The 22,529-nt window shown below is 39.0% G+C and overlaps 1 protein-coding gene across 3 annotated transcripts; it reads right to left on the bottom strand.

The window, feature by feature from the left end:
- Nucleotides 1-757: 757 nt before the first annotated feature.
- LOC106903419 (ras-related protein Rap-1A) lies at nt 758-21,955 on the bottom strand. Of its 3 annotated transcripts, none has more exons than XM_014967199.2 (8): nt 21,821-21,955; nt 13,066-13,154; nt 12,367-12,435; nt 12,089-12,145; nt 11,100-11,240; nt 7,466-7,609; nt 6,084-6,208; nt 758-1,677 (listed from the first exon to the last, which is right to left on the bottom strand). In XM_014967199.2, the coding sequence occupies exons 2-7, from the start codon at nt 13,120-13,122 to the stop codon at nt 6,119-6,121; spliced, it is 558 nt and encodes a 185-aa protein (XP_014822685.1). In that variant the 5' UTR covers nt 13,123-13,154; nt 21,821-21,955; the 3' UTR covers nt 758-1,677; nt 6,084-6,118. The 3 variants fall into 3 exon arrangements, with proteins under 3 accessions (XP_014822685.1, XP_014822686.1, XP_087861870.1); XM_014967200.2 differs by lacking the exon at nt 21,821-21,955 and adding an exon at nt 21,606-21,761; XM_088005744.1 differs by lacking the exon at nt 21,821-21,955 and adding an exon at nt 18,213-18,235.
- Nucleotides 21,956-22,529: the final 574 nt, after the last annotated feature.

Below are 22,529 nucleotides of genomic sequence, written 5' to 3'. Positions count from 1 at the left end.
AGCTCTAACTGCAGCTAAAGGTTGAACATTTCCTGTTCCAATGCCAGAAAAGAAATCAAAAAGAATCTATATGGTTAGAAATACTTGGAGACTTTATATGCTAACGTTCAAGTAAAAAAATAGACTTAAAGAAACGACAAACTCCAGGTTTGCCATGTTTAAGATGCTTTTCACCTCAGTAATACCTGCAGGTTGAGGTTTGATGAGATTTTCTTCTCTAAAAAGAAGAAAATCCCCTTCATGTCAAACATCTCATTTATACTTATTGAGGCAACCGTCGATTAAACTTGGAGATTTTGCATTATTTTGAATTAGTCCACTGATTCCTGTATTGCAGGCTTAATTTCCTTCCTTTTCTTATAAAGACATTTAAATCCTTTTTAGATGCCTTTTAAAATCTATAAGTTCCTTCCCCGATATAAAAGCACATTTATGTTGAGATACTGACACCTAGTGGCCACTTTAATAAATTAAATACAGGGTTTTTATTCTGCCAATTACTTAATTTCAGTTTCCTGTGTTCAGTCAATACAGTAATTTACTAAAACCTACAAAGAACCCTCATATTCCACCCATCTCTTCTGGCCAACTTCAGACACACCTAATCCCACTTCTCTTAAATAAATCAAATAGTCTTGGCATAAAAGTTTAATTCACAAAAATACATTGACCAGTATAATGAAAATGTACTAAAATGTATTTTAATAATCCATAAAAGCTGGAACATTGTCGACAGAAAAACACAGAAGCATTAGAGTTGGTTTAGTATAATATATTTCAGCTTCAAGAGACATAGAAATCAATTCTTATTTTTCCCCATATTTCTTCTATAAAAGACCCATTTTTCTGGCGCATTATTATGCAAAAAAAATGGCATCAGAATATATTATGGGAGCTATGAAATCCCAGTGACCGAGTATAAAATTAAGTCACATCAGAGAGAGATATTTGCAGAAGAGAAGTCCATGAACAACAGGGCGAACAAAGAAAAAAAATTATAATATTAAAAAATAATAATACATATTATGGACCTTGATCTAGTATCACCAACATGACAGGCATGGAGAATAGGTGTATGGCTATAAAAAAATTCTCACTTTTCCACTTGATTTCACTTGAACATCTACACGTAATAACTGATGCATTTTTTTTCATGCTTGTTTCTGAAGAATATTTATAATCATACAACTAAAGAGATCATCTTCCATGTCTTTCAAATACAATATTGATATTGAAAATAAGATGAAAAATACTGAATCCAAGTACTAACTTTGACTTCCTTCTCAACAACTGTCATTGTCAGAAATGAAAATAAGGGGCTCATGGACACTTTGCTTTTTTTTTTTCTTTTTTTTTCCATTAACTTTCAGAGGTTCTGCTGCGTTTTTTACATCATCAGTTTGTGGCGCTGTTTGATGCAGAAGTGGAGGCTGTCCATTCAGGGTTCACACCGAGACACAAAGGGACGTCCTCACAGTCGAGAGACAAGAGTCTTCTTTCTTCTCTCCCCCTCTCTGTCTTTTTCTTTACTCTCTTGTAGGTCATCCTTGGCTTTGATAGGAGCAGTTCAGTCAACTGATTCACCGTTTATGGCTGATGGAGGGAGGGGGACTGGGGCGGGGCTGTTGGAATGCTGGCACGTTCCAATCAGGGCAACAGTTCTTCATTACAGCATTTCTGCAAGACAGCATCAGTCATGAATGACAACAAAAACTCCAACCTGATGGTGCCCTCTGATGGCTGTTAAATGACATTACATCTACAAGCACAATCATCTATTTAGTAGGAGTGTTGGACATGATGTACATTTTGATACAAGATGAGAATTTTCCCTTCAATTTCAATGTTCAAGTCTGAATTTTAGCACCATTTTTCAGAAAAAATATTTTCTAAACCCAAAATGTTGCTACGATAAAGAAATCAGTTATTTGGACCCAAACATGGTGTCACTGAATATTTGCTCCTTATTTCTGACTGCAGCATCCCATCTAGCCAGAGGTGATCAAATAAACAATGGCGTACACAAGGAAATCCATCAACTGCATTATGTAACTTTTACAAAATATCTTTTTATTGCATATTTTTCAAAACTGTCACTATGTCATGTAATATGAGACGTAATCGAGCACCTCTGTCTCCTTGCTGTGGTCCGACTGCCATCTGCAGAAATATACCCCTCGGTCACAAACAATCAATCAGAGGCAGGAGGAGTGTCTTAACACAGTTAGTCACACTTGTGTATACGCTGCTCATACCCTCTCCTTTCTCTCTGCTACAGCTTGTTCCTCACCAGAGCCTGTTATAAGTGCTCAGGCTAGCTAGCATAGCCACCAGTATCGACAAAAGCAGTTTTCCTGCAACAATAAGTTGCTTCTCTGCCATTAACATATTTAGCAGCACATATACAAGGCTGATTGACTGCACTAAGACCTTCCTCCAGGTTCTGATTGGTTGTTTATGACCAGAAGCGCTGCATTTCTTCAGATGACAAACTCCAGATGCACTACTTTGTAATGCAATAGGAAGCAAGAAGAAACAGTTTTTATTCTGTTTTTAAACTTTTGACCAGCTGCTGAGGTTTAAATCTAAAGGGGAAACCAGTTGATATTTAGATGCTGGACTAGAACTTTTATTGGGAGATACTCCTGTTCTGGCATTCATTTTCTTACAATATAAAAAAATAGTCTCAAAATTACCTACATCCTTTGAAGTGTGTCTCTGGTGGGGTAGTTTATTCAAAACATCTCAGTGTGTAAAAAAAAACAATAACAAAAGACTAGATAGTAAATGCAAGCTTTAACTCAAGCCTTTTCAGCTTTTTTTTTACTCAAAACCACAAAACAGGCACCAGAGTGTTAAAAAAAAAAAATTGGCAAATAACTCTTAGATATTAAAATTAGCCTAAAGAAAAATCGTTTCCTCTCAGAAAGATTAAGGGTATGTCCAGATTTGCAAGATATGCAGTTTTAGCGAAGCAAAAGTCCAACTAGCACCACTGAAAGAAGTAAATCAATTTACCACCGAGTTTCTCAGTGAATGCGACTCGCAGTTCAGAGCAAATAAAGTCAGCAGGGCCACAGAAGTGAAAAGTTTCATTAACTCTGCTTTTTTTTCTGCGGCTGCCACTGTAACCTCTCTATCGATCGCACTGCATTGTGAAGAGTGGAACGGCGAACCTAAAATCCCATTAGTGCTGGTTCACTGGGCTGGCCAGCATGCGAGCCGCGCCGGATGGGGGTGCAGACATCGCCCGGGGGGGAAACCGACTGAGGCCCCATTCTCAAACACTGTGGACTTCCAACTGACCAAAACAGATGGACGCAGACGAGGAACTCAGTGGGTGGTGCAGTGTCCCCGATGTCTGGGGTCCCCGATGTCTGGGGTGACTACAACGATGGCTGTCCTTTTAAAAAAAAACATCCAGTTTTAAACAGAGATGCTAAAGATTTACTCCCACATTCTGAAAGCTAACGGTAGCTGGAGAAAGCAGATGTAAAACCAGTCGGCTGAGGTCTGTTGGTCTGCCAACATTGAGGTTTTCCTCTGACAACACTGAGCTAACTGTGTAAACAGATTATAAAACTCCCCAAGGGGGTTCACATGCAGAACAGTGAAAAAAGTCCTGTGTTCTTGGAAGCACAAAACAAAACCTGTAATATCTAACAAAAAGCCATCACACTGAAACTAAACACTTTTCACAGCTTCTATTTGAATGTTTTCACAATAATCAAATCAAATTCCACAAAAAACATGTCACTCTGTAAATATAGTACATAAGGAGAAAGTTGGAACTGGATATTTCTGCTCTATTAAAACCAGATTTGTCATTTTCTCCTACTCTAATGATATTGTACATCTGTCTGGTGTCATTTTGATAGATATGCAGCTGTAATTTAATAATGTTTAAGTGGTAGTCCACCATAACAGGTAAAGGAGATGGGGTTTGGGGTGGGCAGCACAGGTATGTTTAGCTTAAAAACAGAGAAAACTCTAGACACTCCAGAACTTTCTCTGGCATCTTAGTAAGATGAGTTTAAACCAAAAACGTTCCCATGCCATTTAGACGGGTACAAAAGCTTTTTTTCCGACAAATATCTGTGACAAGTTAAGATGTAGTTTAAAAGCAGTTTTACGCCCTGAACTTGTTGCTCTCATTAAAGTGAACACTTTGGTGCCAAGAGAGCAGAAATCTCAAAGGGTCTCAGTATAAACTACAAACATAAGTTAAGAAGCATCAAAACAAAAAAAAAATGTTACTTTCAACTTCACAACCTAAGCCTAACCAACTCACTCAAATATCACCTAAAAAGGCATGTTCGTTCACGTTAACGCCTCCATTTGTGTTCCTTAAATCTGACACCGTGATGCTATTGGCTAAAGACTACAATTTAAAAAAGAAATGTTTAAGCCATGAACAAAGATTTAAATGAAACAACATTCAACCTAATTTGTTCTAAGAATGTTGAACCCATCATGCTTCACTGCCACCAGTATTTGCAACCACTGAGGCCCCAACTCTGTTACATCCAAATGAGGCTGGTCCACATCAAACCACATAAGATTCCTTCAAAAGATTAAAGCCAACAGCTCTGGCTGAAGAAAACCTTCTACACTGGAGTGGAAACATTCCTACTGCGACTTACAAAATAGCAACTAATGACTTTTATTGAGAACTTGTTGGTTAAATTTAAAAGTAAACATGGAAAACATATTCTTTTTTATGTTTTCCCACACAACCTAGAACTAAAAAAATCTAAACCATTTCTTAAAAATTACAAAGCACGCATTCAAATCATGATAAAAATATCCAAGACAAAATAAGTAGGTTAGATTTTATGATGTGTTGATTCCAATTTAGGTCTAAACTAGTCACCGTTTCTGGATTTTAAAAGGCAAAACAAGCAGATATTTCATTGGCATTATTAGTAATGCAAAGATTGAGCATTTACTGATTGAAGACCTTTATTTGCAAGTTATCAAATACAGAAGAAAATCCTTTTTATGCAAGTATACTTTAATAAAAATGTTTCATATCACTTACAGATGTAGAGGCCTTAAAATATGCAGAACAACTTCTGTTTTTTGTATGTGGAATGAAAGTTTCATTATAAAAACAACAAAAGCGATAAACGAAAGTAAGCAGGCTGATTAATTCATGCTGCTTATTTTTTTACTTCCACATTTAACCACATCCAGCCAGACAGAAAAAGAAAAATCTGCTAGTCAATCTGGTTCATATTTTCTGGGAAATGACATGATGACTGATGAGGATTTCCTTTAACATGACCGGCTGCTGCAGTCTGCTGAGGTTTGCATTATAAAAAAAGCAAACTTACTCTGACTCAATGTTTCAACAGAAAAGCAAATGCTAATGAAAGCGTTTTGTATTTTTTACACATTTCAAAAGGAATGACCCAAGGTTTGAAAATATTTACTGAGAAACTGCAGCGTGAGAAATGCAAACGTTTAAAGGCAAACGCGTCAGAGAATTAATCACTGAGGATTAGCCGTTTTGTCAGAAAAAAACTGTTCTGTTCAGAGGACAACTATTATTAAACCACATTTTATCACAAAACAAGTTCATAACTATGAGAAGGCTGCTCGAAAAACAAATCACCAAGGAGTCAAAGAACAGGTGCTGTTGACAACTCATCTGTTCATTTGCATCTGTTGATTTTGTTTTTTAGAAAATCATATACATTTGCCACATTAAGCCTTTGTTGTACTCTCTGCTACCAACAGGAGGCGATCCCTCTATGATCTCTATTAAATTTGTGGCCAAACATCGAGAAGGAGCGGTTGCCGTTTACACAACTCATCTGTGCAATTCAAATAAATTTAAATTGAGTTAGTTGCAGCACAGAAACCTCAAAAGACAGAATGATAAATGATTAACTAGAACCGATGCAATCAGCTTCATCATGTGATAGCAGAGGATGATCTGAACCATGGAACTATATTTAACCTCACATATTTCACTATGAATCACAACATCGTTGAGATTTTAAGTGAAAAAAGGCATCTTCTGATTGTGTGTACACACACACACACACACGCACACGCGCACACACACAAACACTCACCTGGCTCAGAGCTGCTGCAGGGGCCATGGGGGGCTTTAAAGCAGGACACAGTTGGATTTCTTTTTTGCCTTCTTCTTTTCCACTGGTGTTTTCCTATTTATCTGTCTGACCAGGTCATAGAAGATCTAAACAAAAATATAAAAAATACAAATAAAAATAAGCTTGGTTCCACCGGTAAACATTTCCATCAGTCAGAGCAGCCCTGGGAAACCGCTGTACATTTAAGGCATGACATGAAGCTTCATTATTAAAACATAAAATGAAATAATCATTGAAGCTTTGTTAAGATCAGAAACATTGAGTCAGATTTTAAAATCATGGGTGCTTGTGACGACAAAATAAAACCTTCAGCATCTTTCTGATGTTGGACAGAAAAACCTATACAATGTGCATATTCTACAGATCTCAACACAACTACAGCAATAAAGGAATTGTTGTGCTAATGCTGCCACACTGTTGTCTGAACAGAACAGAAAGTCCACAACTAGCCGTCAGCCCACACAGCAGCTGTCCAAACTGATTCCTTCACAAACAGCTCTTTAACTGCTGAAGTCAAGGTACGCTTTCTTTAGATGACCGTTTATTGTAAAATGAGACAAGCAAAGCAAATATTTGATTGCAAGGTCTTGATCTGTGTTTTAATATTTAGAACAATGACTTATATTATCCCTAAATCCATCAAAGACAACCCTTACAGGTGCATCACTATAAAGTCCATGCTTTGTGAATCAGCTTCAAACCATGCAAGGTTGTCACCACTTTTTTTTGTAGTACACTTTTCCTTCCACTCAACTTTCTACCAGTATTTTTAACCCAACTCCCAGCTGCTTTATTAATGACCTTTTGTAGCTTGCCCTCTTTGTGGGGGGAGCCAATAACTGTCTGCTCAACAACTGACAAGTCAGCAGTCTGACCACATGGGCCATGACATGACCTTGCTTTCTAATCGCTTGAAGTATACAAGCTGTAATATGATGAATGTCACTTTTTTAATTTAATCACTAACAGATTTTGGTATAAATAAAGTAACCTAACTAAAACAAAAAGGTAAATTGTTGATATTCTTGATTTATTGAGGTACAATTGTAATAGTTTCTCATAACAAAAATAGAGAATACAAGCAAAGACTTTTTTTAGCCAAGATTAATTTACATCACAGACGTTTGAGTGCATGTATGAGTAAACATAGAACTTAGTCTGAAGTCAAACAGGGACCTTTCAAATTGAAATTGGTTTATTTCTGGAGAACAGCTACAGCGATAAAATCTGCAAGCATTGACAATATTTTTTGCTAATCCTTAAGCAACAACTACAACATTTTGGAAAATGTGTGCCACTAGGAAATGTTTGCAGTGCTCCGTTCTTTGTTTGTGTGTACTCACATCAAGGACGTTGATCTTTGACTTAGCAGAGGACTCTAAAAAGGCACAGTTGTTCCACTGTCTGGCCAGGTTCTGGCCCTGTTCCTTCCCCACAACGCGTTCGTCTTCCAAGTCGCACTTGTTCCCTACAAGAATCATCGGCACCTAGGAGAGAGACGGCGATGCCCATTAAATTGTGTTAGAGATTTTACGCTACGTTATTCTTAACATCTCATTCTGTCTGGAGAGCTGCTTGTTATTCTCCATTTCAAGTCCGTCCTTCAACAGCCCGGTTTGAGATTTATTGACAATATGTATGCATTTTTAATGACAATCTTTTGATCTGAAAATATGACCCAAGGTTCTTGTTCTGCAAGGACAACTGCACTACATAATGAATGATATAAATTCACTCACATCATAGCTTTATTTATAAATGCAGCTTGGGGGAAGAAAAAGTTCAATACAGGATCCAAAACGGAAAGATGTGCTTTACAAGACTCAAAGCCCGTTAGAACACAACTTGATAAGGTCGATATGAAGGCCGACCACAAATATATCTGCAATGCTTCGCTAGTATTAGTTCTAATTGAGTGGGAAGCCTTTTGTCACTACTGAAAAAAGAGCAAAAGCAGCAGAAAGTCATTATTATTATTTGAAACTGATGGTTTTCTTTATCAGCTGAACTACACAAATTAGTGGCTGTATGAGAGGCCGCTTAGCAACGGGTGGGGGAGGGGAGCAATGCATAAAGCTGGAGAAGACTGCTGTTTTTGGCATGTTCCTTGCTCTTATTAAAATAAACTGTGGAAATTGTATTATGGAAAGTTTTTGGAAGCCTCTAATATGGATGTTGACAAGTATATTTATATATATATAAAAAAAACTATGACAGAAATATAAATTTTACATTTTAACAACTTTTCCTCTGATTTAGAAACAAGTAAAGAGGAAGCCAATAAACCAATAGTGAAAGCAAAAACCCAGCAACTTCATAAAGTTCCCAAACTTTTTTTAGGCTACTGTAATAGCTTTTAGTTTTGTTTCTTTGAGGATTTCTGAACCTAAAAATGCAAACCAAGAAATTCAGCTGAATCTGGAATCTCCCAGATGCGCAGCCTTTCTTCCTTTTTGCATTTAAATGTGCTAGCAAGAACTAAAAAAAAAAAAAGGTTTGAGAGGAAGCGCAAACATTACAGGCAGATATTGGGAACAGTGCGGGAGTCGGGATGCGTCTCATCCTGCCTGATGTTTCCTGACTGGCTATCTAGGGAGCACGCAGGCCCGGAGGAAGCCGAGGCAGCCCCGCCCAGCAGGGATAACATCGCTTTCCTTCCTGAATGTTTTCGAACACTTCAGCTGGATTCCATGCTCCAGCTGCTCTCTGGAATTATGGGACAGTGTAGGAATATTTCGTCTGATGTTTTTCCTACATTAAGCTTTGATTAAAGCACCAATGGTACCATTGTGTGAGCAGAAAAGCGTTAATCCTTTGGGTTAGGAGAAGACATCAGCTTCTGTTACACAGTTCACAGGATATTTCTGTTTGTGCTCCAGCTTCGCAAACAATCAGCAGCACATGAGGTGCCAATAAAATCAGCTGAGGAAATCTATTTCTGGTTGATGAATAGAAAAAATTAATCAGCCTGGGAAATCCTGCCATGACTACCTTCTTCTGGTGTAGAAATAGCACACAGAAATGTTTGGAGGAGATTTATAAAACAACAGGTTAGCATGTTAACATGAAGTTGAGACTTTTTCCTAATTTTTACAGCGAGATGCATCACATGACAACATAAAATTAGGCAATGAATTTATACTCCTCCTTTCTAACTATTCTGAGCAGGCGACAGGAAGCCTAGATGTTTAGATTAACCGTGCAGAGGTTGCTGCTTGATGTTTGATATCCAAACAAGCCCTCACGCCGGACTGCTGAGTGGCATTTCCCCCAGGGGTCCTGAGAGAACCAGAGGTATGCCCTCCCAAGCGGGGTTAAAACGAAACTGCGTGGAAGGGATGGAGGTTTGCAGAAAAGGGGACAGAAAATGTTTAGCATCAGCAGAACAGAAGCCCTCATTAGACTAATTGAAGAATTCACAAAAGCCACAGAAAATCTGTTCAGATGCCGTCAACATGTTACAGACAGGTCCTGTCTAACAGAACGGCATGCTAAACACTGGGCTGCAATGAGTCACAAGCATTGAGTTAGCAGTCACACAAGCAGAGCTGGAGATGACCTGGAGAAGTCATAAGACCTCTCTTACATAACAGCTGTGAAAGGAAGTAGAAAGAAGCCAGCTTTTATCACGCTGGTGACCGCTCACTTCATTTTTCACTTCTGTTGAATTAGCTCTGCTACGGAGGAGGAATGCGACCTCGCTTTGTTCAAGGCACGTTTGCAAAAAGCTCCTACTTGAGCTTGGCAATAAACGTATGTGTACATTTTTGCCATCTTTGAAGTAAATGGTGCGTGGCGGAGCTGAAAATAAGAACAGCTGCTGCAGCAACCACATACTTTGCCTTCACTCTGCAACAGAGTAGAAGCTTTGTCCAAATGAGAAAAATCCTGACTTTATGGGGGTGATTACAAGAAAAATATGCTGAACATTTCCTTTGGTCATGCATTCCTGACTGGTGATAAACAGATGTCACAGCTATCATAGGTAAATGCTTAAATCACCTTTGATATGAGTGGCCAAAACACTTAGATAAGTCTGAAACTGGAGGAGTTTATATTACTAGAAATAAGATGTAGAACTGGTTTCCTGCGAGTTGAGGAGCCACCAATCCTGCGATCCATCTGTTAGCCCGAGGCTAGCCTTCTTTCCAAAACCACAAACTACTAATGAAGCACCACAGCCTCACAATCCTGTGTGATTCTGATGAGATGGGGCTTTCTCTGCACATCATCTCTAACAATTCAATCACCCAGAGTGCCAAACCACAGTATGACCACAGGAAAAAGGGGGAGGGAGAATACCAAGTAATAGGCTAAAGGGAGAATGTAGAAAATTAAAATTAAATGTGAAAACACAAAGAACACTGGCAGAGATGTAGAGGAGAAAGGAGCAACAAAAGGTGCAAAGCTTGGGCTATAGATGGCTCAAGGGAGACGGATAGAGAGAAGGGGGAGAGAGCAAGAAAGAGGGTTATGGTAACATTCGTTCCCTCCAGAGATCGCCAAAAAAGGGCATCTTAGATCCTGCTGACGCATTATCTGTTCCACCAGAAAGGGGACGGAGGGCTTACTCACTGCAACCGCCTCAAAATTTGCCAGAGATACTGAGAGATGGAAATGTTCTGCTGACAAATAAAAAAATTGGAAAATAATGACATGACACGTCTTTGTTTTGTTTTTTTTCTCCTCTCGGTTACACACCCAAGCTATGGGGCAGACTTAAAAGCAAATGAGCACACACTATGTGTCAACGTGAGGAGGAAGAATCGCTATGGGAGACAGAAATAAACTTTTTCAGGACTTTTCCTTTAGTGACCATCAGCATTTTTGCTCTTTGTTAAACACTGTCCAACTCATCCAACTATAAATAGAACAGTCTGTGCAGCCGACCCTGGGGACCTGGTACACTTGAGATGTAACATTAGAGAAAGTGGGAGAGTTCATGTAAGAATCAGTGCAAGTTTGCGATAAACTCACATCCTCTGTGTCCTTTACTCGTAGAATTTGTTCTCTCAGGTCTTGGAGGTCATTGAAGGTAGACTGTGCTGTGATGGAGTATACCAGAGCGAAGCCTTGGCCGTTTTTCATGTACAAGTCCCTCATTGCTGTGAACTGTTCCTGTATAAAAGCAAAGGAAGAAAGGCCATGAGCTCAAAAACACAAAATTTATCAGGAGTCACTCGAAATATAGTTCACATGTGTTAACATTTTCCTGACAAGAACAAAGTCAGATTTGAATGACCTGCTCTGGACCTTTACACAAAATGTAATTCTCTGCCAGTTCCATTTTATGCACATTTAAAAACAGAAAAAAACTAAACTAAACATTTCTTAATTGAACAGATGTGCCTAGTTTAAAAGTTTTGTAATAAATGAAATCTCTGGTTTATGGACTGTTTGTCAGATTAAAGAATATGCTATTTTAAAGTTCTCAGTTTTCAATAGTCAAAAGAATTTGTAGAAACTTTTCTGCTATTCCACATTAACTACTGCCATTTTAATATCTAACCTTTCACATACAATAACATTTCAGTCAAGATTAAGCATCAAGAGCAAAATGTAAGAACTCCCAAACCAGAGGAGATCTAAAAGAGAGAACAATTTCTTGGTTCTTGTTGAGCAAATATAGGCTTCAAAACAGAAACCACGCAGCCAGATGTTCATCTTCAGAACAGTCCGGTATCTGTACACACCATCCATAAGATTTATTGGACTATTAGAAGTTGAGGGTTGTTTGCCTAAAACAGTCCAACAACCATTTGTATTCTAGACCTTCATTAAAATATCTCACATAATGTTCTCTGGTCTAGCATTTTTTTACATATCCACACAGTCTAGTAAAACCTTCCTTTCAAATTAAAGTTCCCTATTAATTTATCTTCCTAATAACTTTCAGTGACATGCTCAATAAATTGATTCAGCACTTAAAGCAGAGATGGTTGTTGATTGGAAGGAAGTCAACTTACTGTGCCGGCTGTGTCGAGAATTTCAAGCATACATTGCTGCCCGTCTACCTCCACTTGCTGTGGTAACAGAAAACATAGCAACAGTGTAAGCTTCATTTGGGGTCACTTAGTGCATTCACTGTTTAAACATGCATACAGTTCATCAACTCAAAGGGGGCTGAAAACATGCATGCACGAAACGCCAGCAAAGAAACAGAGGAAGCATCACATCATGGTGATGTGAACCTGCAGAACAGCTGGAAACAATCAGCCCAACCGAAGCTCCTCAGGAGACTCACCTTTCTGTACGAGTCTTCTATTGTAGGGTCATATTTTTCCACAAAGATTCCCTGTACAAACTGAACTGTCTGTAAGAGATGACACACAAAATCAAAGTCAAATCAGTGCGCAACGTTATCACAACTCCACAGGATGGCTGGAAGGAGCTCCTGAATGTGGGGGTTGTTCGAATCGTGATATTTTCAGAGAAACTATCAAATTAGAGGTGTGTTAGCTATACCAACATGTATATATAAAGACTAAACGTGGTCCCTTGAGGAAGGTTGACATCCTCGGGTTGACCAGGTTCACCTGTTAGCATCCTAATCCAGGCAGTTCAGAGGATTAACCCGACTGACACCTGGTTAAAACTAGCTAAGCAGGGCACACGCTATTTTACAGACATGGATGTTCTCAAAGAAACGCCTTAGTGGAGGGAAAATGTGTTCAGTTAACATTATGTAGATCCAAATAAAGTTAAGGCTAGCCTAGCTGTTTTATTTCAACCAAGAAGACACTTAAATATATGCAAATAAAGTCAGAAAGCAAGAAAGAAAAGCTAAATGTAATTTTCCTTCTAGCTATACAGGATCTCCACTACACTCTTTTAAAAGCGAGTCAAAATATCTTGCTGTTTTATTAGCGAGTCTTTAAGGAAGCACCCTGCAGGGGAGTTAGAGGCTGCATAGACAGGAAGGAGACCAGGAGGACACACTTACCAAAGCGGACTTGCCCACACCTCCAGAGCCTAAAACCACTAGCTTGTATTCACGCATGGCGGGATTGCTTCACTGGTGAGCCCAACAGTCTGCAGTTGAGAAGCAAAAATGGAACACAAAAAAAGAAGAAAATGTTAAATCTGGAGAAAACTAAACAAAGGAAGAAGGTTTATACAGACACAACATAAAAGATCTGTTCTGTGAGTTTTTCTATTCCCGAGAGCAGAGATTCTAGTCATTCCTGGAAGTTATGGACAAAAAGAAACAAAACAATGGAGGGAACACCCAAAAGTGGAGCTGCATCGGGGTGGAGGAGGTGAAGACTATGTGATCCTTCCCTAACACAAACCAGGTGTGGTGAATATGAGTTAAAGTGGGTGGGGGGTAGGGTTCCTTGGACGAGATGACACACACAGATCAGGCAGATATTCCTCTAAATGACACAATCATCTGGCGCTCACATACTGAAACACACCCTGCTATCAGAAATGTTAGTCGTCTACACATTTCTGGGGTGACAGGATAATATGGCGTCTGTCTCCCGCGTGCGTTGAAAGAAACCAGCTGAGGGAAGTGGAATCTAAGATTGGAGGAAATTGTGAAATCACCAAAATACCCCTGTAAGGGACGGACTGGCTTGATGTCACTGGCTCACAGCAGAGTGAGAAACAGCCAACTAGGTCAGCACAAGTCTGGTTACAGAGAGGCTGAGCTCTAGTTCAGTAACTGGGCGAAGCCGGGATTTCTGATTCCTCATCTCTGCTGTGGCTGTAGATTAAAAAAAGAAAAAATATAGTAGTATAAAGTATAGTTCCAACACATAATCTTTTACAAAATTTTAAACTTTTGAATTATTACAAAAATCTAAAATTGTTGGGGATACACTATACTGCATTGTGAAAAAGTATTTGCTCCTTTAAAGATTTTTTCTTATTGCTTTTTTGTCACATTTCAATTAAGACTGTTTTTAATAAATCAGACAAACATGAGTAAAACTAGAAAGTGCAGTTTTCAAAACTGTTTTTACTTATTTTAGTTTATATTGAAACACCTATCCTAAGCAGTCTTTGTGATAAGTGACGATGAGCCTTCACAATGCTGTGGAAGAGTTTTAGAGCACCGTTTGAGAAGATGTTTTGATTTGGCCAAACAGCAGGGTTTTCAAGCAAGAACGGTCTGTTTAATGGTCAGACTTAAGTCTAACCTTTGACTAGACTTATATTCTGGGCATATATTCTGGGTTTTTTGAGCCATTAAGATGCGGATTTGCTGACATGACATTCTCATTCTTCTGTAAGGAAGTGAATGAATGGTTTGAACCATTAAGGCAAGTCGCCCAGGTCCTGGACCAGAAGGGCAGCCCCATCCATCACACTACCATCATGTTTGACTGTTTGACTATAGGTGTAGTACTTTATTTAACCACTGTGTTAACGTTAAGCAGGACTTAACATGACACAAACCTGACTTTGTTTCATCTATTCTTGAATGTATGTAGATCAAAATTAAAGAGATAAGTTCTTGCTTGATGTCACTGGCTCATAGCAGAGTGAGCATGTAATTTTTCATATGCCGTCACTGGTTTGGACAACTTTTTCCTTTTTTCTTTATCAAATTATCAGTTGCAGACTGCACTTGGTGGTTTTTCCTCTTTCACAACACTAGACATTCTCAGTGTTTTATTGTACAAATTTAGACCATCTTTGTTCTAAATGCATAATAATTGGGGACATATTTGAATTGGAATATACAATGGATTATATAATTAACAGTTTATAGTTTTTGTTTACTGCTAAAAAGACATGTTTTTGCTATTTTTTTATACAAATCATTGAGATTAAAAATCCTAGGACCAGTTTAAAACCCTGATCCAATAGGACCTTGAGACCAAAAACAGATTGCTTTTACGAATGTGCATTTATCTCTGGTCAATAAGTCAGACAAGCTTCAATGCTGTCTGACAAAAGTCGTCATCCAAATATAAACCAATATAAACTGCCCTTCATTTCAAACAAATTATTTGAGATCATAAGAAAATAGAGAAAACATATTTCCCATTCTAATATTTACTTTCTGTTGCCTGAACTTTGAAAACAATGAACTCAAATTCCATATCTTCCGAAACTTTAAGACTCCACAAGAATCTAGCCATTTAAAACAATGTATTAGCTGAATACTCAATAAGATAGCAAGGAAAAACTCTCTCGTTACAGATAAGAAGGACAGTACTGAAAATCCAGAACTGTTATCTCATGTGGAGACAAACCTCAGTTCTTAAAGCAAACCCGGTCGGGTCATCTGCATTAAAACCTGCTATGAAAATCAGAAAGTAGCTTGTGTTAAAAATCCAGCTTCAAAAACAGCCACATTTCAACAGTTTATAATCAATGTCTTTTTGCATCAAAAGCTAATCATAACCCATTCTGGAGCAAAGATCATCCCCTCCTACACCGTTCCTACTGCAGCAAACTCCATCTGAATTCCCAGCGGGGGGCAAAAACGACTAAGGACCTCCATCTTCAATCACAAGCAGTGACCATGTGGGACATGAAGCTGGAACTGTGAATAATTCATATTCTCTAATCCTCAACGCATAAAGAGAAGTTCTCCTCGAACGACGAAGGAGGAGCGGCTGGACGGAGAAACAGAGCAGACGCACACACTGCTGCTCTTTGAAGTAAACTCTCCCGCTCAGAGTCAAGTGTGTGCACAGCGTCACATTTACAAATGTCATAAAGGCAATGTCACTCTGAGATTTAGGCTATGATTCACTTGTCAGTTATCTGCATGTCACGGTTCTTGTTTTAAGGCTGCAGACTGACCCTTGTTAAGACAGATGATGTCAGGGGTCTCCTTGGTGACGGATTATAATGCGACAACGTCAGAGGCTGTCAGGGAGGATGCCTGCTCCCCACAGGAGTGCACCTAAACTCCACATGTTATTTTATTTAAATATCCTTGACATTGAAACTAAAGAGAAGTCTAATGTTTGCATGGACTTGGTTTGCAAACTGTGAATGTGCTTAAATGGAAACAACTATTTGGCCTGAGCGATCGGTCGTACGTGGTGCTCGACACCACAGGACTATATTTCTGAGATGTGAGAATCTATTTAAAAGGAGACCATTTTCTACTAATTCAGGCTGCGACAATAGAGAGCGAGCCTTTAACAGGTAGAGGTCATTTCGCTACACCGCCTTTCGTTTCTGGATATGAAAAGCAGCTTCAGCAAATCATTTGGTTGATTTGGTGAAAAAAAACATTTCCCAAGTGCCGACTGAAGTAGATAACAGGATGTCTTAAATTATAGCAAAGCTGTTCTGCTTTCTTTGGAGCTTTTAACCCCTCTCTACTATGCAGTATGCAAGATCTGGAAATGCTTGCATGTTTTAGGAATCTCAGAGTTGAGGTAGGCATCTACGTTCTTTTGGGACGACACAAGAAGACTTAGCAAAGCTAACTATGCTAATTTTAAATGAAACGGTTTAAAATCCATCATCCTTAAAAGGTTGCATCTTAAGTGGGAGGCAGGTTAATAATCTGGCACAGAAGCACACCATGCAAACCCATTCAGTTTGAAATAAAATATTACTACTGAGATCATTTGTGTGGGGGGCGGAAAGGGGAGTTTATTCGGAAAACCCCTTATTTTAACATCTGCTCCATCATACACAGGATGCAACACAGGTAGAGAACCAACAGATGCACCAATCATCATGCCAGAGATCGCAATCATCACATTTTGCCTGATGAGGTCAAATGCAGATAAAATCTTAATTTCCTGTTCTATAAATTTATCAAAATAAGGAGTTCTTTTTCCATTTTTGGTTTATGAATACATTATCCAAGAGCATACATAACCTTTGATGAAACGACTCAAATTCAGCATAATCACACAAATGTTTAGGTGATGATGAAAAAAATATTTTTTCTATTTCCAATCAAAAATCAGCCAAAAATCAGACCTCAGGTAAAACCTCAAATCAGTATTGACCATAAAAAGGTTATAAGCCTGATTGGTACTTTGTCCACTCCCTATATAAATATTTAACAACCTCATGGCAGCGAGGCTAAAAATAAATATTTTGAATGCCGTTAATTATATTAAAAGATAAACAAAATGGGCTAAAAAAATATATTGGTAAGTCAGAGCTTCACAAAAACTGAAAACTGACCACCAACTCCTGATTAATCCATGTTCTTCTAATATAGAGAGGTAATTTGACTCCTGTCTATTCCATTTTATTTCAGTCTTGGGATTACTTTTGATCTTGACTCAAACTGAAATAATTCCCAATGTAAAAATGTCGCTCAATATTTGTTTTAGATAACGGCGAGTAACCTCGGGTCAAGCAGATTAATCTCTATGAACTTAAATCTCACAGTCTGAAGTTGCTCTTTACTCTGGTTTGTAGAGTAAAGAGCTCCCTTTTAAATGTTAAGTCAATATTTTTGAAAGAACTGATTGATGTGACCATTCCTTATACATCATTTTATGCTTACTCCAGCAAAAAATACAACAAAAAAAAGAAAAATTGTAACCCAGGTGTCAGATTCAAAAGCCACTTCTTCTTGTTACTACTCTCTTTGTGTTAAGACAGTTTACAGAGAAACCAAGGATACATCTCGACTTTTGATCTGAACATGATTATGCAGCTTAGGAAGTGAAATTAATCTGAGAGGAAAAGATCATGAAGTAGGAAAAACGTTCAAGTAGCTGAGCTTGAACTGTGATGCGATACCTTAACTCAACTTCATATTCATCTAGCTTTTCTCTAGAGACCACCTAAGTTAAATATGTCCTTCAACACAGAGAAACAAAGCCAGTGGAGAGCTCTTCTTCTGAAGCTTCATCTGCATAAAAACATTCATACCATGAAAACCGTCACACAAAACGTTCAACTCTTTCATCTGCCTGCTCAGACGGTCTCACCACACACAAACACACACGGAGCCATTTAAGGACAACAGCCTTTCAAACCAAATCTCTCTCTTCAGTAACCTCAATGACACACTGTCATCTCCAACAAAACAAACACAGTAGAGCCGTTCCTCCGCTCTAGTAGTAACCCCAGCAAATAAGGAGCGAGGGAAAGCCGCGTGTCATAGAAAATGCTCTCCACCGAGACGTCACTGCATCAACTCACCAGGCTGGAGCTAAAGGTATGTGTCCATCTAGGGTTTGAAACTGGATTAGGTGGCGCTGGTAGCAGGAGTCTCGACAACATTTAGGAGGAGACTCCGCGGCTTAACTCTTAACATTCAGGAACAGCTATTTCCGGGTGCGCTGAGGCCCATCAGACCGTAAGGAAGCTGTCAGTGCGACTGACTCAGCAGGATGGGATGAGTGGCAGCTGTCCTCTGCATCTCCTCCACAGAGCTGATGGTGGAAATGCAGGCATCCGCTGCAGACAACTCCTGTGTGAAAATGCTAACCTGGTAACCCACATGCCACAACAAGGGGCATAGCCGATGAGAAAAAAAGTATTTTCAGGGTTGACTTAGTAGCTGCAGCTGTAGAGAAGAGCGTAGTTACTTGCTACTACCACAAAGACCCCAGTTCACAACGCTGGTTCAAACAGAGCTAAAAACACTAAATTAATTGGATTAAACAGAACAAAAACGATCAATTACTGAATTATGATTAAGCCGTCAGAACACTGACATATAAATTTTCAGCAATCTAAGAATGTAGTGTTGTTTCAAACATCACTTTAAAATATTAGTCTTTTTTTCCTATGGATCTACTCTAACACATTTTTCTGTTTTTTGCACTATAATACTTGGAAGAAATATGGGAATTGGTGAAAATAACAGTGAGAAGAAGAATGAAATCTCTGCATCTCTACAAGTGCTCAAAGTACAACCCACCATCCTTGGTGGATTGTAGATTGAGGAAATATCATTAGTACAATGTGAGTGTGTGCAGTATTTATATCACAAGACAGTGAAGTGAAAAAAACTGTTGGCCAATATTCAAGTGTTGTGAACTTGCATTTTGCATGACAAAGTAATATTTAGTTAGTTGGATGAAGTCCCACAGCAACAGATGCCGACACCGGACACAAACGACATTTCCCAAAATGCTAAAGGTCGCAGAATGATGGAAGAACAGGAGAAAAAGAGGAAGGGTGAAAATAGGAATATCTCACCTCATGTCGTCGCAATATTTACCAATGCAATCACCACAGCAATATTTTCTAATACTATTCAGCTCTATTGAATATAGGGCTATACATTATACTAGTTAGTCCATAACTAACTGAGCCTTTTAATTGGAAATAAAGCAAATTAACTCAACTCCATGTCTAATTTACTCTAATTACTTGCATTGTTCTTTCTTATAAAAATCCCCAGGAAGGAGAGAATTTACAAGCCAATAAAATACACCATTACCACCAGAGGTAAAGCAGCTCTGAAAGAATAAATGCTGTGCTTTCAAAATAGCGGCAAATTCAGATAGATTATCTTTGTACGTAGAACATCCAAATTCAGGAAACGCAGGCATCTGACTAACAATGTGTTTCTGATCTCCCCCTAAAACTAAAGGACTAAATTGCTCATTCTGCACATGCATTTAAAATATTGTGATAAGGCAGCTTGTGTTTTTCCTTCAGATTCACTATGTAAAAATGACTCAGAGCAAAACAGCACCTAGTCACCAGAGAACTTTGCTGTGGCTTGAATATGACAAAGGCTTGTAACCGTCAACTGAATGCATCTCAGTGTCTGGGGCACTGACCTGTAACCACATCCTCTTTCCAAAGCACAAGAAGTTTCATGTTGAAAGGATGGAAAAGGAGTAGCAATCAGCTAAAATAACTCCCAGTCACTGTTCCTGTGCAAGACCAAGACGGCAGGTTCAAGAAGGGAGATGGATGATATATACTTTAGTGTAAAAGATATGAGATACAGAATGTAGCGAAATTAAGATTTTGAATCAGAAAGTTTACACTTTCTCTCACAAAAGTTTTACACCAAAGTCATCTTGGATCTTGTTTCAACTCCAGCCCAACAGGCTGCTTCTCAGAGAGATCTGCTTTACAGGCTATTATGCGATACAGCTGACATGCCTGTGTGCTTACAATTTCACAGTAACGTGCACACCTTTCCTGTTTCACATTACTGTCGCTGCTGCTAAGACAGCCTAGCAACAGGCTGACACAAACCGTGGGGTCGGACAAGAGAAAGCCGCTGCAGCGCTCGAGTTATCTCATTGTGACTCTACCTAATTTGCTTACGGCTGTGCGGCATATGCTTATCACTCCAGGTCATGCTAAATCCCTGCAATCTGTGGCTCTGACAACACCACAGAGCGGCAGCCAACACAACGACAACACATGATTAGTAGAGGTGGACCAACATCACTAGAGCCAACTTACGGTGCTGCTCTCATGCCAGGTTCGTCTTGAAAAAGAGACTGCAGATCCCATCTGGTTCCTTTCTATTAGGTTATTATCATTAGGAAGATTTGTGTCTCTTTTTAAAACAATAATTAGTCACCACCTCACTTGAGCACAGTGAACAAATTAAAAGCCAGGCACATCTGTGGACAGCTAAATGTTGTTTTGCCTACTGGGGGGCTTTGATCTACCAAAAAGGAAGTTAACCCTAATATTATGCAAACCTTTAAAGAAACCTGTGAAACAGTAAGACCATAATTCTTAACTGTAATAACCTTTCATATTAAGAAATGAAGCAGAATATGTTTCTTTTAAAGGAAAAAGTGTAAAAGTCGTATTATTTTGGGTGTCCACAGCATCCAAATTTGCTGATTCTGCAGATCAGACCCGCCTTATGGAATTCAATCAAATAATAATTTCACCACTTACAGATTAGATTCATCTGAAAAGCTGCTTAAGTTTGCTTTTCTACATCAAAGAAAAAACTAGATTTCTATAATTTAATTTTGAGTGTCCAAATTGGTATATTTGCTTTATAACTTCATTATATTTTGGGAAATCTACGTGATACAGGTACCATTGTGAAAGTATTTTTTCTGCCTTTATACCAGTGATGCTAGTCAATTAGATGTTGGCTGACATCAAACAAATATGCTTTGTAAATCCCTCAAGCTCGGCGTCATTGGCCGCCGAAAAAACACCAATCGGTCGATTTTTGTAACCATAAAATTAATCAAATTCTGTTTCACTCGTAAGCCTGCTTACAGCTAAATCCTACCCAACACTAAAATCTTCAATCTAGGTAATTAAGGACAACATCTGTTTACGGGAAATCTAGATTGAGGCAAGCAATCAGCCTAAGTCCCGTTATGAAGCTTGTTAGCGAAATGCCGCTAACTAGCCAGCTTAACTGGCTGCTGCTCACACCGTTAGCTGCGGCTCGTTAGCAGCCGAGCTAACCAGCCGACACATTCCTTTCCTCTGAGTGTTACCAAAACACAGCCAAGCCTGTCAGAAATGTCCGGCGCCCGAGCTCGTTTAATAATTCAAACGCCAACCAAACATAGCAGGTTGTTAATCAAACCGAAATGCTCTACATTTCCCCAGAAAATGACATAAACCGATAGCTAACGTTACCTGTCCTTCCGCTTGGCCTTGACTAAAATGGGGAGTGCTCACTCCGGTTTTTACTTGAAGACAATTCTTCTCTCTTAGCCCTCGACAAAATGAAACACGCGCAGCGCACTTCGCTTTAACGCGTCCGCTCCTGCAAGCGTCCTCGCCGCGCTCTCCGTCGCGACTTATTTGACCGCTTATTTGACCACGTAGTAAAGTTTGGCAGCGCAACTCACCGTCTCTGGCTCGCTGTCTCTCGCCGCTCCGCAAGTGTCAGTTCGTGAGTTCTCCTCCAGCGGCGGCGGCGTCTGAGAGCTCAGGCAGCGGACGTCACCCGGACCGTTTCTCGTTTTTCTTAAAAGGGCATGACACATGACACGAAAACACACAATAACTCAGTCATTTTCAGGAACATGTGAACACGTTAAATGTGCATGACCCCTCTTTTACTTTTGTTTAGTGTGCACAGATCAGCCCTGTTTAGAAAACAGGATAGGATTATTTACTTTATTATTATTATTATTATTATTATTATTATTATTATTACCTACCTAATAATTAACTAGTCAGGTATGTGTAGTGTGGTCTGAATAATATTTGTGAACAACTCTAGTAAGCATGAAAAAAACATGGAACTCCAACTGTCAAACACATGGGTGGCAGTGTCATGCTAAGGGGTATAAAGCAGACAGAGTTATGTAAGACAAACCTTCATGTTTTGTGTAGCTAATCTCTATAGAATTTGCTGAGAACTGAATTTAATGTTTTAAAAAACCGCCAAGCAAATAAAAAATATATATATGCCAATTGCATAGTGGTGGCAGGATCATGATGAAGCTATGTTTCTCTGACAGTGATACTGGTGAATTATCCAAAGCAGATGGAAATTTTAACCCTATTGGGTGTTCCCACTGGACAATGGCCCGAAATATACACCAAACTGGT

Source organism: Poecilia mexicana, unplaced genomic scaffold, assembly GCF_051168715.1.
Source record: "Poecilia mexicana isolate PSO_F unplaced genomic scaffold, ASM5116871v1 scaffold_5, whole genome shotgun sequence".
Lineage (NCBI taxonomy): Eukaryota > Metazoa > Chordata > Actinopteri > Cyprinodontiformes > Poeciliidae > Poecilia > Poecilia mexicana.
This window is presented reverse-complemented; position numbering and strand designations above follow the sequence as displayed.

Bases quoted from the DNA above. Each gene is read 5' to 3' on its own strand.
- LOC106903419 (XM_014967199.2), bottom strand. From the start codon at position 13,122: ATGCGTGAATACAAGCTAGTGGTTTTAGGCTCTGGAGGTGTGGGCAAG. The intron at 12,436-13,065 runs GTAAGTGTGTCC...CATCTCTTACAG, and splicing joins GTGTGGGCAAGTCCGCTTTG to ACAGTTCAGTTTGTACAGGG. The intron at 6,209-7,465 runs GTGAGTACACAC...ATTTTTGTTTAG, and splicing joins CAAAGATCAACGTCCTTGAT to ATCTTCTATGACCTGGTCAG.